General features: G+C 54.9%; 1 protein-coding gene across 2 annotated transcripts; it reads right to left on the bottom strand.

Annotated features, from left to right (window-relative positions):
• Positions 1–2,622: 2,622 nt before the first annotated feature.
• On the bottom strand, positions 2,623–15,516 carry RGL3 (ral guanine nucleotide dissociation stimulator like 3). 2 transcript variants are annotated; one of them, XM_019427643.2, is made up of 19 exons: positions 15,265–15,490; positions 14,685–14,798; positions 13,809–14,032; positions 13,627–13,680; positions 13,295–13,509; positions 9,302–9,444; positions 8,999–9,214; positions 8,205–8,308; positions 7,999–8,083; positions 6,804–6,860; positions 6,608–6,694; positions 6,374–6,406; positions 6,173–6,294; positions 5,378–5,473; positions 5,208–5,276; positions 5,023–5,119; positions 4,243–4,395; positions 4,042–4,156; positions 2,623–3,046 (listed from the first exon to the last, which is right to left on the bottom strand). In XM_019427643.2, the coding sequence occupies exons 1-19, from the start codon at positions 15,295–15,297 to the stop codon at positions 2,928–2,930; spliced, it is 2,136 nt and encodes a 711-aa protein (XP_019283188.1). In that variant the 5' UTR covers positions 15,298–15,490; the 3' UTR covers positions 2,623–2,927. The 2 variants fall into 2 exon arrangements, with proteins under 2 accessions (XP_019283188.1, XP_019283189.1); XM_019427644.2 differs by lacking the exons at positions 2,623–3,046; positions 4,042–4,156 and having other exon boundaries at positions 4,279–4,395; positions 5,382–5,473; positions 15,265–15,516.
• Between the last annotated feature and the right edge of the window lie 188 nt (positions 15,517–15,704).

Below are 15,704 nucleotides of genomic sequence, written 5' to 3' on the forward strand. Positions count from 1 at the left end.
TCCCCTGTTCTCTCTCTCAAAATAAATAAATATATCTGTGGAGTAAAAGATTAGAGAAACACTAAGCCAGGAGATGTAAAGAGATGGGTGATACTGTGTCAGCCCCTGGATACAGCTGTGCCTGAGCGCCCCTGAACTTAAAAAAAAAAAAAAAGCCATAGTGATGCAGCAGTAATCCCTCCCTCAGGAAATTGGCCTTTGCACTGTGAGTGAAAGAGCGTGAGAGGCAGAAAGTATAAGCTGTTGTTATGAGAGGAAAAGTAACCCACTGGTTAAGGGAGGGCATGTGTTCTGGCACAACACATCATTCAAGTTTGAGCCCCAACCTTGCCACCTTGGGTAAATTACTTAATCCTCACTAGGCTCAGTTCTTCATGTATAAAATAGACATATGGGATGTATGCTATTCCATAAAGCTAGTATCAGGATTTGGTGAGATCGATTAGGTAAAGTTCTTAGGACAGTACATAGTAAGCCCTCAGTAAAAATAAGTTATTTTATTGAAATATAACTGACATATTACATTGCGTAGCAATTATTATTTGCTTAAGCTATTTCAAGAAGGATACTGTTACTTACATCTGACTGGTCCTATGGTCTTAATATTCATAGCCACAACAACAAAAGCCTGCAAAATAGCATGTTCTGTTCTGTAATTGGTCTTTTCCCAGACGGTACGTGATGCTTAGGTTCTCCTTTTTGTTGTTGTTGTTTATTTATTTTATTTTATTTTTGAGAAAGAGAGAGGGAAGGCGGGGCAGAGAGTGAAGGAGACAGAGCAGAGGATCCAAAGTGGGCTCGCCCCTGACAGCAGACAGCCCGACCCAGGGCTCGAACTCACGAACCATACATTCACGATCTGAGCCAAAATCAAGAGTCTGATGCTTAATCTACCGAGCCACCTTTCCCTTAGTAACAGTACTCAAATGTAATTTCCACGTATGCGCCCTCCCAGGCTCTAGTCTTCGTGATCTGAAGTTGCTCTTCTGGTTCAAAGCATGGGCACAGGACCCAGAGCTGGACGATCTGCCTATTAACATTTCTCTGAGCACAGTGATTGGTGCAGGGGTGGCCACGTGACATGAGTTGGTCCAATGGGCATCTGTTCTGGGACTTTTGCTTGACCTGATGGAAAGGAGGGGCTCTCCTTGCATGGGAAGGTGTGAGCCTGCCTTGCAGTGGGGCTATATTAATTCGATGCTATTTTGGCTACTGTAACAGACCCAAATAATAGTGGCTTAAGTAAGATATACATCTATTTCTCTCTATGTAACAATCCAAGTAGCGGCAATACAATATGGCTGCACCCTGGTCTCAGAGGTTCAGGCACCTTCAAGTTTGTTGCTCAGTTATTCAAAGAACATGAACCCCCCTCAATCCAAGATGATCCACTCCACTGCTTCATTCTAACCAGCGGCGGGAGCGATGGAGGGAGGGGCAGAAAAGAGGGAAGGGGAGGACACAGGCCTTTGGTTTAGGGGCCTAAGAGCCGGCTGTTAAACCTGGACTAAAATTTGCTCACATCCCATTGGCCAAGACTTAGTCACATGACCACGCTTTGCTGCAAGGGAGACTGGAAATGTGTTTTCTACTCTGGGTGGCCAGGTAAAAATCAGTGGTCGCTCTATTGCCACAGATGGTGGCTCGATTTGGTGGGGAGTGGGGGGCGGGTACAGTCTCCTCAGCAAATCAGAGCCCAAAGACCGCAACAAAATCCTGATATGTTTGGAATCCCTGGATCCAATGGTGACTGACGCTGGACTCAACTGAACCTTTCGAATACACGAGCCATTCGTTTCCCGTTTTGCATGTCTGTTTTAATTGGGTTTCTGAACACTCGAAGCACAAAGAACCCTGATTAACAGTGAGATATATAAAGCCCCTAGTTGATGTACAGCGTGGAGTAGAAGTTCCTACGTGAACACACTATTGCTAAGAATGCGGTTGTGGCGGGCGCCGGGGTGGCTCAGTCCGTTAAGCGTCCAACTTCGGCTCGGGGACATGATCCTGCAGTTCGTGAGTTTAAGCCCCGAGTCAGGTTCCGCGCCCCGCATCGCACTCAGCGCAGAGCCTGCTTGGGATTCTCTCTCTCCCTCTCTCTCTCTCTCTCTCTCTGCCCGTCCCCACCACACACTCTCTAAATAAATAAATAAACTTACAAAAAAATGAATGTAGTTGTTTCTGTTGTTAGGACTGTGTTGCAGGTGGCCTTATGGGTCCCTTTATCTCTACCTGCTCTGTTTCTTCTTCCTACCCCAGCACAGAGAGACAGGGTACCCCTCTCATCCTCACACCCCATTGACTTAAGGGTGATGATGTCGCTTGTCTCAGATGCCAGTGGAATTTGACTTCTTCAGTCTCCCACACCCATGGCGGAAAAGCAGCGTATCGCCCCCCGCCAAATGTTGGGGAGTCCCGCCCCCTGCGTGTGTGACAGCCCCTCCCCCTCCGGCATCCGGTCATGTCTCGCCCAGACCCTTTCATGAGGCCGTTGGGGTTTTTTTCAGTTTTTGTTTTTTAATTTTGATCTTGATCAAGAGAGAACACGAGGCACAGAACAGACAAGACCCATCTCCTGTTTCATAACCTTGGGCACTGTTTTCATCCACTTCCGTCCCCCCGGGTTGTCAGATTTCTCTGGGGAAAGGTCTGACCCCCCCTGTCCCCATCCGTGCCCCACCTGCCTTCTATGTTTATGGGATGAAACTCTTCATCCGGCCACTCATGGGCTGATGGCTTTGGAATAAGGATCAAGTACCGGGAGTGTCAGAGAGATGGCATTCGATGAAGTTGGGCGTGGGGGGTGGGGGTCACACAGTACAGAGCACAATGGCTCTATGGGGGAATGGGACTTTTCTGGGAGAGGAGGCCTCTCCCCACATCCATGGTGGCAGGGGCCAGGCCCCTAGAGGGAGAAGAGGGCCCCCTCAGGTCGAGGAGATGGTAGGTGTGTGCCGGGCCCCCTCCTTCCGCCGCAGCACAAAGTCTCTAGGGGCGGCTGGACTCATTGCATAGAAGACATTAGCGTTGTCAGGAATCGGCAGCTCTGGCCAGGGGTGGACATGACGGTAAAAGGGCTGCACCACCTCATATCCCACCACGAAAGACCGAAGTAACCTTCTGCCATTTACTCTGGCACAACCACCCTGGGTCCCTTCAGCCAGTGCTGAGCCGTCCTCTCGTGGGGAACCTGGACACCTTCCCACTCAAAGCCTGCACAACCTCAAGTCTCTCCCACCACATCCGCCACGGACCTGGACAACCTCCCGCTATTTCTCTCTGGAGTCTACGCAGCCTGTGCCAGAAGGCTGGACAAACTCGGGTCACCCATCCCAAACAACTTCCTTTTCACCCGGCCAACTCCCAGCCAAGTTCCTGCCGCCCTCACCATGAACTTGGACACCTTCTGACTTCCTACATCCAGCCTGTATAGTCTGTGGCCCTCGCACTTGATAGTTGAACAATTTCCTATATTCCTTCTTAACGTCCCCCCAAACTCATGTCGTGTCCTCTCCTTCTTGAGAACTGGGGAACCTTCGATCTGTGTCTGGATTGGGCATCATCATGTTCCCCCTACCCTGAATTTCAATACCACGTGGCGTGCCACATTCAGAGACTGCAGGGTCCCCATGCTGAGCTGGGACAAACCCATTTCTTCACAAACTCAAGCCCAGACCCCTCTTTAGACCCCCACCCCGCCAGGCTGAGCCTGAACAACCTCATGATCCTACAAATTTAAGCCAAGGCAACCTCCTTTCCTCCCTCTCCCATGTGACCCTGGACAATTTCATTTCCCCACAGATCCCAACAAGACACCTGTCGTGTCCCCCTTTCTCTCACACAGCCAGGGCAACCTCATGACCCCACAAAATCAAGGCACGGATATTTTACTGCCTCTTACCCCCACCCTGCTTTATCTTACCCTTACTCTGTGTCCGACTGGAACCACCTCACGGCCCTGTTAAGGCCAGTCTTGACCCTCATCAACCTGCTGCCCTCCTAGCTAATCCCCAGTCCAGCCTCCAAGCAGTCCCTACTCACCCCTGTCCCCCGGAAGGACTTGGAAAAGCTGGTAGTCACGGGCCCAGGGCTCGGCCACATTGTGCTTTTGCAGGGCTCGCTGCACCACGCTGGGGGCCTTGTCCTGACTGGTGAGCTGGGAAGAGAAGGTGGGTGGTGAGGCGTGACCGCCAAGTTCCAAGGGCAGGGCTGCCCCGGCAGGTTCCCGGCCCAACCCCTCACCAAGATGCTCCGATACAGGTTCCCGTGGTCATTGTCAATGCTGACGCGGATGACTCGAGCCTCTGATCCCTGCTGCCCCGGTAAGGAGATGTGAGAGCTGCTCAGAGGCAAAGCCAAGGGCCGGGGGCCTGCCAGGTCCGGGCTCAGGGGCAGCTGTAGGCAGCGGGGGTGGGGCTGAGTGGTGGGAGCCTTATACATCCCGCTACACAACTGGAGCCTGGGGACGGGCAATCAGGTTGCACTCGCGAGCCCACATCTACGCCATCCCATCACATACAGACCTTCGTGCCCTGTTACAAAGACAAACTTACACATGGCCAATAGACACATGAGAACTCCTATGTACACGGACAGCAGCAAATACACACAACGCTTATGATTGTTGTACATCCACAAGTCCATCAACAGCCCCGTTCACGGTCCCGTGGATACTGGGGATATTTATGCCCATGTTTCCACTCTAGGTATGCGCATTCCTGGGGACACACATATCCTTGCAAAGGTGTGATCACACCCAAAAGTGCCCTGTGGGCAAGCTGACTCATGGGTCCAGGTCCGAGCACAAGCCAGACTGAGGGATAATCCCTCAAACAGGGCCATGGAGATGCACGGGGTCTCCTGGACAGACACCCAGGGTGCTCAGCCAAGCACGTGTACGGCCTCTTATGTACATGCCTGGTCATGAAACCACACACGCGCATGCACGCGCACACACACACACACACACACACACGGCCCTGGGTGTCCACAGTCCCACACGCACACAGGCAGTCTCGGTACCTTGGTGGTGGGGCTCTGGGGCCCTGGAGAGGCCGGGGGACTGCCAGGAGGAGGGTCTCTGGTTCTAGGACTAGATGGCGGGGACCCTGGGGAAAGACTGAGGGAGATACAGAGCCTGAGGTCGAGCGGCTGCCCTGACCTCTGACCCTGCCATCTCCACTCCTTTCACTAACTGGGATACTCACCTGGAGGCGGGGGACGAGGGGTCCCCAGGACTCCCACCAGGGGATGAGCCCTTCTCTCGGGACAGCTTTCTAAAGATAGAGACGAGGGATGAGGAGGAGATCAGCCTCGGGCCCAGGAGCGCTCTCCCATCTCTGCCCACCCCTGTCCCCACGCACACCCCGAGACTCACGCACTGAGGCGCTTGGTGAGGCTGAGGCGCCGTCGGATGCGTGGGGAGCTGGGGCAGGAGGCAGCTGGCGGCTCAATGACACGGGAGACATGGTAGCTGAGGAGTCAAGGTGCACATGGGGTGGGGCGGGGCCAGGAAGCAGCAGGGAATGAGCTGAAAGCTTGGCTAGAATCAGTGAAGGGCCAGATTTTGGGGGCATGGGCGGGGGTGTGGCAGGAGTTGGGCACCAAGCGTCAGTGTCAGGGTAGTAAATGGCGGGCTATTGGGCCACCGGGGTCTTATTAGTTATGAGAAGGGATGGCTTGGTTGGCAGGTCACGTGGGGATTGGCTGCGTGGGATTGAGGAGTAAAATTGGGTCAAAGATAGAGTTCCAGGTCGAGTGATCATTGGGGTCAATGACTGGGGCAATGGATTCAACAGAATGAAAAGAAACGGTTGGGAGAGTTGAGTTGGATGGTCAGATGCCCATCAAAGTTGGAGTCAGTTATTCAGAACCGGGGGTCAATGACTGGGCTCAGAGATCCAGACTGGGGTTACAAATGGGGTCATAGGCCAGATAGGGTCAGAAGGTGGGGAGGCAAACGGATGGGACAGGTGACTGGAATGGCCAGCTGTCCATGAAAGGCTGAAGTCAGAAAGTCAGATGGGGTCAAAATCTGAGGTGAACTGGGACCCTCAGTGGACTGGGGGAAATGCAAGGTCATAGGTTGGGGGTCGGGGCTCAGGAGGGTGTCTGAGGAGGTGGAGCGATACGTGTGTGCCATCGCGGGGGGATGGTGGCTGGACTGAGTCACCTCTGCTCCTCGCTGAGCTGGCGCTGGGCACGCAGGGCCACCAGGATGGGTGTGCGGGGACTCAGGCAATAGTTCCGACAGCGCTTCTGCAGCTGCTGGATGTGGGCCAGGATCTCCCACTCCTGAGGGGGCGGGGCCTCTGAGAACCTGCCCTGGCCCTGCCCCCACCCTGTCCCCCCATGCCCACCCAGTGCCACTCACCTTCCTCCTCTTCTCAAAGTTGATGAGATCCCCCTGGGGGCAAACTTTGTCTGAACTGGAGCCTCCAGAACCGAGGACTGAGGGTCAAGGTCAGGGGCTGGGATGTCAGGAGCCCCACTGCGCTAAGGGGGCTGGGGTAGGGAGTGCGGGCAGGGTCGGGGGGGGATGTCAGGAGGCCCACTGTGCTGAGGGGAAGTGGTGCTGGGGTCAGGAGTCAAGGGTCAGGGGTCAGACCTCCAGCATGTCCGGCAGGGCTGTGTCCAGCATAACCAGGTCCGTGAGAAAGGTGCCAAGGTAAGGGACAGGGCCTGGGGGCAGTTTCTGTGGCCCCAGAACTCCAGTCACTCTCAGCCGTCACTGACCCCATCACGTAGCACCCCATTCCGTGAAGATTCTGCTCGTCCCCCCCATCCCAAACCACCTCACTCACTGGGGGCAGGCTTCCTGGGAGGGGGTCCTCCTCTTGGGGGCCCTCGGTGGCCTCCTCCTGGGGGAAGGGAAGAACTGAGCAGTCCTGGGGTCTCTCTGACCCTTTTTCTCAGGAAACATGCCTCAAGACTCACCACCTACACCTGTTTGCCTTCAGCGGCCACCAGGGGAAAACCGAACAAGGGAAGTGAGCCGATTAGCAACAAGGGGCAGGCCCTGGCCTCCTCCAGGGCTGGCCTCAACCCGGGCGAGAAGGCTTGTCCCGGCCTGAATGGCACAGGCCTGCTATCCATACCCTGAACCTTGCCTTCACAGCATCGCTCTATCTGGTAATTCATTATATCATCGCTAGGCCGTTATTATCGTGTTGTGTGTCTCCCTATATAAGGCCTGATATCCCCCCCCCAGGGCAGGAACCTCGTCTGTCTGGCTCATGGTAGGAGTCTCCTGGCACAGTGCCCGCCACACGGTAGGCGCTGAATTCAGAGCTCCCTGCTCCTTGACCTCTTATCCTTATTCGAGACATGCATTCACTCACAGACATTTATTGAGCAGCTACTCTGGGCCAGGCTCTGTTCTGAGTGCTAGGGAGGGAGCGGTGAGCCAAAGAGACCAGAAAATCCTGGCTTCGCAGAGCAGACATTAGCCAGGGAGAGGCAGCAATAACCAAGCGACACATGTACCAGGCAGAGATAAGGGCGATAAGGCAGCAGGCGAAGCGAGACCTGAAGAAGGTGAATGTGAAGAATGTTCTGGGCCGAAGGAACAGGCTTCACATTCCATCTAGTCTGGATTCACCCTAAGAACCAGCACCCAGCTGCAGTTAAAATCTAAATCTGGCCTACACCTCGTCAGCCTCGCGGGCACGCAAGTTTTAGTTTTGCTTCTCAAAGTCAAGTCCTAGCACTATTTTATTTTTTTACTCTTTGCTAGGACTCTGGCCCCAAGCGACCTTCTCCATGTAACTTCTGGTATTTGTTGAATGAATAAACAAGGCAGTCACTGCGTATGAGCTGTAAGGAGGGCGGCCGGCCGAGGCAGTAAAGCCCTGGGGCTGTCCGCTAACACGGGGGAAGGTCATTGCTGAGGTGTGTTGGAAGGACACTGAATGTTATGACAATGACAAGCCATGCCCTGCCCGGCCCCAGGTCCCTTTTTGGGGGCGGGGGATCCCCGGGGTCCACACCCATCTTTACCTGGGAAAGAATCTCTCTACTGCTGAGGTGGTTGTTCTCATCGGAGAAAATCTGCGAGAGTTTTCTGAAAGTGGATAACCGTTCCCTGGGGCGGGGGCAAGAGAGGGGTCACGGATCAGCGCCTGGGAAGGTCAGAGCGACGCTGGGGAGGAGGAGGGCCCGCCCCAGCGTCACCAACCCTCCTTCCCTCCTTCTCCCGTCCTCACCGGCTAACGGCGCCCCAGCTCCGCTTGAGGCGGTAGATGGGGTTAGACTGCAGGGCTGACAGTATGGCGCGCAGGGAGGAGAAGTTCCGCAGTTCGCGGCAGCGCTGGACGGGTGGGGCGGGGGCGCTGGTCACACCCCAAGCCTGACCCCCAGCTATGATCCACCTTTGATCCGAGACTCCTGACCCCAGGCCAGACTCCTACAACTCGCCCCCCATCTGACAGGCTACCAAGAGTCAGCCTCCTCCCTCGGGATCCTCCACTCTCCCCCACCTGCCCCTCCACTCCTTACCTGGCACCTGTCCCCGTTCCTCGCTTCTCCCCGAGCCCTAGAGGTGCCCACAGTATCTCCCCAGGACCCAGACCTCTCCTCCCCGAAGCTATGTCTCACCCCCGCGTGGGTATCAACCGTTTACCCTCTTTCCCCCCTTCCCCCCCCCCCCCCACTCTACTGGGCCCCCAATTTGTTTCTCTTCTTCAGCCTTGAGGCTCTTGCCCCGCCCCTACCCTACCCAGTCCCTGTAGGGACCTCCGCCCCCTTCTCCGGGCTTCGGTCCTTCCTCCAATCCACGGCCTCCCCATTACCTTCTCCCACCCCATCCTCTTATCCCTAAACCCACAGTGACCCTCTGCAGTCCTGGACCCCTTCCAGGCTTTCCCTTAGGTACCTCGCAACCCCAACCCTCCCCTCGTTGCCAGAGCCCTGTCTTGGGCCTTCCGCCTCCAGTCCCCGGCCTCTCAGGCCTGTTCCCCACCCCATGCCCCACCCCCGCCCCCCACCCCCCAACAAGCACCTGGGCGATGCGGATCCACTTCTCCAGCCGCTGCGCCCTCTGTGGGGCGGCCAGGCCCTGCGCTCCGAGCACGGAGCCCAGCACGCAACCGATCACCATGTTGAACTGGGTCACAGTGGCTCGCACAGTGGGGGCAGTGCCTGCGGCCCCTGGACGGTCTCGCTGTGACCACACGGAGCCCAGGCACTCGCAGGGCCGCACCCGAGAAAAGAGCTCCTGGGTGAAGGGAGGCGGTGGGGGTGGGTGGGTGGGATCTGTGCTCCGCGGAACCCGCCCCATTACCGCGTCCCACCGGGGCCTCACCACATCCATCAGGGTCAGCTGCTCGGCCACTTCGTCTACACTGAAGTCTAGGAGCTCAGGGCCTTCCCGCGCCACTGCTTCCTCCTCTTCCCAGCAGCCTTCTGGGGAGTCTGGGCGTGGGGTCTGGGTAGCTCCAGGAGGTACTGAGGGAGTATAAGAAGGGGTTCGAATCCAGGACTGGCTTTGGGACCTGGGACGAGTGCCTTAGTGTCTCTGAGTCTCACTTTACTTATCTGCAAAATGGAAACCTCCCTGAGGATTTTTAAGGGTGTCAGAGCAACAGAAACGTTCATTTAGCGCCTTGGGTGGTAGTCCACACTAGGCGATTTAACACAGTAACCCAGTGAGGGAGGTACTATTATCTACCTTCCACAGATGGGGAAACTGAGGGAGGAAAAATTTGCCCTAAGTCGCACCTTCAGGGAATGGCAGGGCAGGGATTTGAAGCCAGGTGCTTACAGGTTACAGTAGAAAAGAGAGGTTTGTGGGTTTTTTTTTATTTGTTTTGTTTTGTCTTTGAACCTATATTGAAATAAGATCTGTCTACCCTATTGTGGCGAGAGGTGGTATGATTTTCTAGGTAAGGGAAGGCTATTGGCAGTCCCAAGTCCAAATCCAAATTTGTCCCCCAGGCTTGCTATGTGAACTTTAACCTCCCTTGTGCCTTGATTTCTTTATCTGGATTTTTAAAAAATCAAACAGGATCATACATACTAGACTGCCATAAAATAATCAATAGGAATGATTTTTGGGGCGCCTGGCTGGCTCAACCAGTACAGCATGAGACTCTTGGTATCAGGGTCGTGAGTTCAAGCCCATGTTGGGCGTGGATTCTACTTAATTAAAAAAAAAAAAGAAAGAAAAAAAGAAAGAAATGATTTTTCCCATAGTGGGATTCGGTGGTGGCGCCCCCTAGGGGACATTTTGGAAATCGAAATCTGCCACCAGGGAGCGGACAGGCTCAGTGAATTTGTGCCACTCCACCTCCAAATGCCACTTCAGGACATTTGCGTCTTTGGAAAACCTGTTTACAATAATCTGCACCTACAACCCAACTCTCTTGCTCATGACCACCCATTAGTTTGGCTCCAGGACTGCAAGAACTGTCAAAGTCTGGTCCTTTTTGTTTGGAAATTACGAGTGTTCACCATTCTGGAAAGCGATGTCCCCAATGTTTATGCTACTGCACCTGTGTGGTGCATTAGTTGGTGTTTGTGACTGTCACATTCACCATGACGCTATGAGAGACAAAGGCTCTGGACAACCTCATCACGTCCCCTAGTAAGACATGCCTAAGGGCTAACACAGCAACAAGCATAGTTTATTATTGTATGAGCTGCTTTCACTTTATTTCTCCTTCATATTAGAGTTACAGCACCATAGTATTATTTTTTACTTACCTTTGTAAGTGCATTTAATTAGCTGTCTTTAATTTCAAATTAGGACAGATGGTGTTGCAAAATCCTAGTTTTAAAAAGTTGTCATTGGAAAAAAAATTGCACCTCAATTAATCAAATCTGTAGGTCTTACAGCAAATATGGGGATAGAAGAACATGCTACATGTCACCATGAGACAGCGAACAGGTAAGTGGAGAATGTGAGACCTTCCTCAGGACAAATGACTCATCCCCCCCCCCTCCCTGCCCAATGACATAAACAAAAGGCAAAGGGAGAATGTGATAGAATAAAAGAGACCTAAGAAATGAAAGACCAAGCGCCCTGGGGTGCCTGGGTGGCTCAGTCAGTTAAGCGTTTGACTTTGGCTCAGGTCATGGTCTCACGGTTCATGGGTTCAAGCCCTGTGTCGGGCTCCATACTGACAGTGTGGATCCTGCTTGGGATTCTCTCTCTTGGCCCCTCCCTCATGTGCACTTTTTCTCTAAATAAATAAATAAACTTTAAAAAAAAAAAAAAAAGAAGGAAGACCAAGTGCCTTAATGGATGTTTGGATTTCAAAGAAACAACTGTAAAAAAAACAAAACAAAAAAACAAACAAACAAAAAAACCAAACCATTTAGGGACAATGGGGGGATTTGATTCTGGACTAGGTATTTTTTGAAATTAAGTAATTATTGCTGATTTTGTTGGAAAAGATTGTAGGCACAAGTTTATATTTAAAAAAAAAAAGCCCTTGTCAGGGGCGCCTGGGTGGCTCAGTCAGTTAAGCCTCCGACTTCGGCTCAGGTCATGATCTCATAGTCTGTGAGTTCGAGTCGGGCTCTGTGCTGACAGCTCAGACCCTGGAGCCTCCTCCAGATCCTGTGTCTCCCTCTCTCTCTGCCCCTCCCCCGCTCACACTCTGTCTCTGTCTTTCTCAAAAATAAATAAATATTAAAAAAAAAGTCCTTGGCAGTTAAGGCGCATACCTAAGTATTTACGAGTGAAGTGGCATCAGCATGGGATCTGTTTTCAGGTTATCCTGAAAAGACATTTTTGCGTCAAATTCTTAATTGTTAAAAATGAGCAAGGGGTGTCTGAGGGTTCTTTATACCATTCTCTCCACTTTCCTGTGTGTCGGAAATTTTTCATACTAAAAAGTAATGCCCCCCCAGAAAGATGTGAAAATGCAGTGTGTCCCAGAGCAGGGCCCACAGTAGGTGTCCAATAAATGTTCATTTCTCCTCTGACTTCAAGAACTCACAGCTCAGGGCGGTTCTTTCAATAGAATTGTCTGCAGTGGTGGAGACATTTTGCTACCTGCGCTGTCTACTATGGCTATGAGCACTAGAAATGTGGCCAGTGTGACCAAATCGCTGACATTTTTATTTTAAGTTCAGTGTCTATAACCCCATGCGGCTAGTAGCTACCCCATTGGACCCTTTAGCTCTAATGCCTTGAAATCAGCTGGCGAAATCCTGCAGGCAGAGGAAGAAAGACACTTAAAAAAAACCAAGAGGGAAGACGGAGGGATAAAATCTACATAAATAACCGAGACTTTGTCACCAGGGAGAGAAAAAAATAGCTGCTACTTTGTAAAGCAGAGAGGAATGTGGCCGCTTTAATCTGAGGATTAAAAGATGGGGGTTAGGGATTTAGATGCTTTTGGGATAGGGATCAGTTCGAGCACAGATGGGTGAAAGATGGTACTTTATAAGCAGGATGCAATTATTCAGTCAACAAATCTTGGTTGTTCCTGCCCCTGGGGACAGAGTCTGCGACAAGGCCAGTGAGTGCTCTGCAGAAAAATAAGGCTGGCGAGGACACAGAGTAGGGGGATATATTTGCGGGGAGACGATCAGAGAAAGCAGGTCTGAGGAAGTGAACGAAGACCTGAATGAAGTAGGTAGATATTTTCCCCTCCCCCGCAAAGCTCTCTACAACCGGGTGGGCAAACTCAGTAAAGGACCAGAGAGCTTGCTGATGCCCCTTCTACAAGAAAATAGCAATCGCACTATGACTTTTTATGTATTTTCGTTACAGGTGGTAGATTCCAATAAGCGAGAATCCGTGATAACAACAATAATGAAGATAATACTGTTTGCCAAGCCCTCACTGTTTGCTTATATCCTTGTTTACTGTTGTCCTCCCTAGGGAACTGGGAGCTCGGTCCACTGTTATTTCCCAGAGCCAGTAGCTACGCATGTATTGAATGAATAAAGAGGTCAATCAGGCAAATACTATCATCACCCCTCTTTCACAGATGAGGAAACTGAGGCTCAGAGACTGAAGTGTCAAGGTCAGTCAGCAGATGGCAGAACTGGAATTTGAATCCGGCTCTCTGTGGCTCCTAGGGTAAGTAGCAATGGAAGGAGTTGTAGCTAGAAACACAGGGCGTCCTGACCCAATGGTAGAGTGTTTTTTGTGCTGAGGATTAGACAGGTGCTAATATGTTAGACAAAAGGTCCATCTTACAGGTGGGGAAACTAAGGCTCAGACAGGGTTAAGAACTTTGCCCAAGATCTGTAGCAGCTCTGTGAGGGGAGAACGCCCCTGGGGGATGGGTCGTGGAGGAAAAGTCCTGCTCAGGGCACTATCGTGCCCCATACTCCTCACCTGTCCACGCCTCAGGCTGCTCCTCGTCTTCCTGCTTTCGCTCGTCCTCTTCCAGGAAATCTCCCAGTAGCTTCTCTGCCTCCCGGGCCTCGCGCCCTGCTGGGGCCGCCCAGCCCAGAAAGGTGCAGACGCTGCCTAGGTCCGAGTGGGCAGGGGGAGCCCGGAAATCCTGAGGGTGATCCCGGAGCCAGGAGCCCAGCACGGACACCACAGCCCTGGTCAGAATGGAGGGCCTCAGAGCCCAGCCCAGAGCTCTGGACCTTGGGGGCCCCTACACCTCAGATCGACCTTGGACCTCTAGGACCCCCTACCCTCACCTATGGGAGACCAACCTTAAGTTCTTGTTGACGGGCAGACCTCCTGCCTCTGTCTTCTTGATCTCTGTCCTGGGAAAAGCAATCCCCCATCAGGAGAAGAGGGAGGCTAGGGGGAGCTTAGGGGGAAAGAATGCAGGAGCGAGCACCCAAAGGAGAGTCTGGGGGTGAGAACACGGAGGCTACCCGTTGGTACTGACCCTGGAGGCAGGGGCGGTGGCGGTGGTGGCAGGAGAAGGCCCAGCACTCGGGCAGTGGATACAAAGGCCCTGTGGGTGGCCAGGAAGGCAGGCACGAAGCCCGGGTCTTGCTCGTGGTCTCCAGACACCAATTCCCCCACCAGCCGCTCCAGCCTCGCGGCCCTCAGCGCCCGCACCTTGCTCGTGCGGTAATGGAGGAAAGCGTCCGCAGCGGGGCTGGAGGCCTGCGGGGCAAGGGGGGGGAGGCAAAGGGACACAGAGGAGTGGCCCGGAGCACCCCCTTTCCAATTATGCCCAGCGCTAAGCAGCGCTCTTACGTCTGGTCCCGCCCATTGCTCGGAATCCGGCCTCCTGGATTCATTATTCTGCTCCAGGCCCAAATGACCCTCGCAACTCGCCCGGGACCAGGTCGTCCCCCGGGCCCCGCCCCGCGCCCTCACTCACTCGCCCGCACCCCTCCCCGCGCGGCTCCCAGCTCTCCAGACGCGCTTCGCTGGTCTTTCCCGCCCCAGCCCTCCACCCCGGTCCGCTCTCACCCGGCTGCCGCTAACGACGACCCCTCCCTCCAGCGCCGCCCACTAAGCCTGGCGGACCCAGGCCAGGCCTGGCGGACCTGCCGTCCAGTTTAGTCCCCAGGTCCCCGCTCCGGAAGCGCGCGGTCGACCGGCCCGCCGCGCGCCCCGACCCCATTCACCAGGCCGCCCCCGGGGCGCCTTTCTACCGCGACCACGTCTGCCTCTAGGCCCCGCCCCTCCCTGGGGCTCAGCCCCGCCCCTCGGCTTCGCCCTCACCTTTTTTGCCTGCGGGCTCCTCCACTCAGCCCCGCCCTCACCTGGTCGCCTCCGGCCCGGCTCCGCCCTCCGGCCCCTTCCTCACCTGGCTGCCCCCAGGCCCTTCCCTCGGGCTCGAGCGCTGACTGAGCTGCCGACGTAAGGACACGCTGAACACCGCTCCTTCCTCGGTCTCCTCGCCCCAGTCCTGCAGCGGCGCCTGGACGCGGAGGCGGGCTGAGGGCGCCGCGGGGGGAGGGGGCCCGGGACCTCGGCCCCCCTCTCCCGCGAGGACTTAAGTCCGGGGCGAGGACTCCCGGCACCACTCCCCCTTCCCGGTCAGACTCTGCGAAACTCGGGGCGGCGTCCCGGGCTAGGGAAGTCCCCTCGGCGCCGCGGGTACCCTCCTCCCTGGTCCTGAGAGGATGGAGTGGCATTCGGGGACGTCCTAGGGTCCAGGCTCACGGAGTCTGTCCCTGTCCCCTACCCCCCCCCCCCAGATGAGCTCGGAGACGCCCCCATCCTTAAGAGGTTACCAGCCACTTCACTGGGTCAGGGACCGGGAGGCCGGGCTGGGAATCAAGTGTCCGATTTGGGGGGAGATAGGGTCCGGAAGGCGAGGACCTGGAGCTTCGGGACCTTGGGATCGCCAGGGATGTGGCGTCCGGGACCCCTGGTCCCCTTACCAGGGCGAGGTCCTTGCCCGCTGTCCGATCCATGGCCAGTGCCCGTCCCGCTCCACGGCGCGGCTGAGTGAGGCGGAAGGGCGGACGGGCGGCGGGCAGTGGCCGGGCGTTGGGGCCCGTGGGGCAGGGCGGGGCGACCTGGCCGTGCAGGGGCGGGGCAGGACCCACGGCTCTCGGATGCCCCCAGCTGGACCCCAGCGCCAGCCCAGGCCCAGGGAAGAGAGGTCCAGGCTTTCCCTATAGGGGTATATCAACCTGTGCTCAGGTGAAAGGACACCTCTCTCTCCCAGGGAAGGGTTCTTTTCTGTGTCTCCAGGTGTGGGTGAGCCAGTGTGTACAGCTAAGCGGCGGGGGGGGGGGGGGGGGGGGGGTCTGTTGCCCCAGGAGGAGAGTACCCTGTCCTCAAGGTGGACCACACCTGATCCTCTCCAGATGTGGAG

This window comes from Panthera pardus, unplaced genomic scaffold (genome assembly GCF_024362965.1).
Source record: "Panthera pardus isolate Hobbes unplaced genomic scaffold, ASM2436296v1 HiC_scaffold_8, whole genome shotgun sequence".
NCBI classification, from domain to species: domain Eukaryota; kingdom Metazoa; phylum Chordata; class Mammalia; order Carnivora; family Felidae; genus Panthera; species Panthera pardus.

What these genes read in the sequence shown, in the direction of transcription:
- RGL3 (XM_019427643.2), bottom strand. Translation starts at nt 15,297, where the DNA reads ATGGATCGGACAGCGGGCAAGGACCTCGCCCTG. An exon ending in AGTGGATCCGCATCGCCCAG is followed by an intron (nt 8,309 to 8,998) that starts GTGCTTGTTGGG and finishes CCACCCGTCCAG; the next exon opens with CGCTGCCGCGAACTGCGGAA. An exon ending in CCCTCGTCCCCCGCCTCCAG is followed by an intron (nt 5,120 to 5,207) that starts GTGAGTATCCCA and finishes TATCTCCCTCAG; the next exon opens with TCTTTCCCCAGGGTCCCCGC.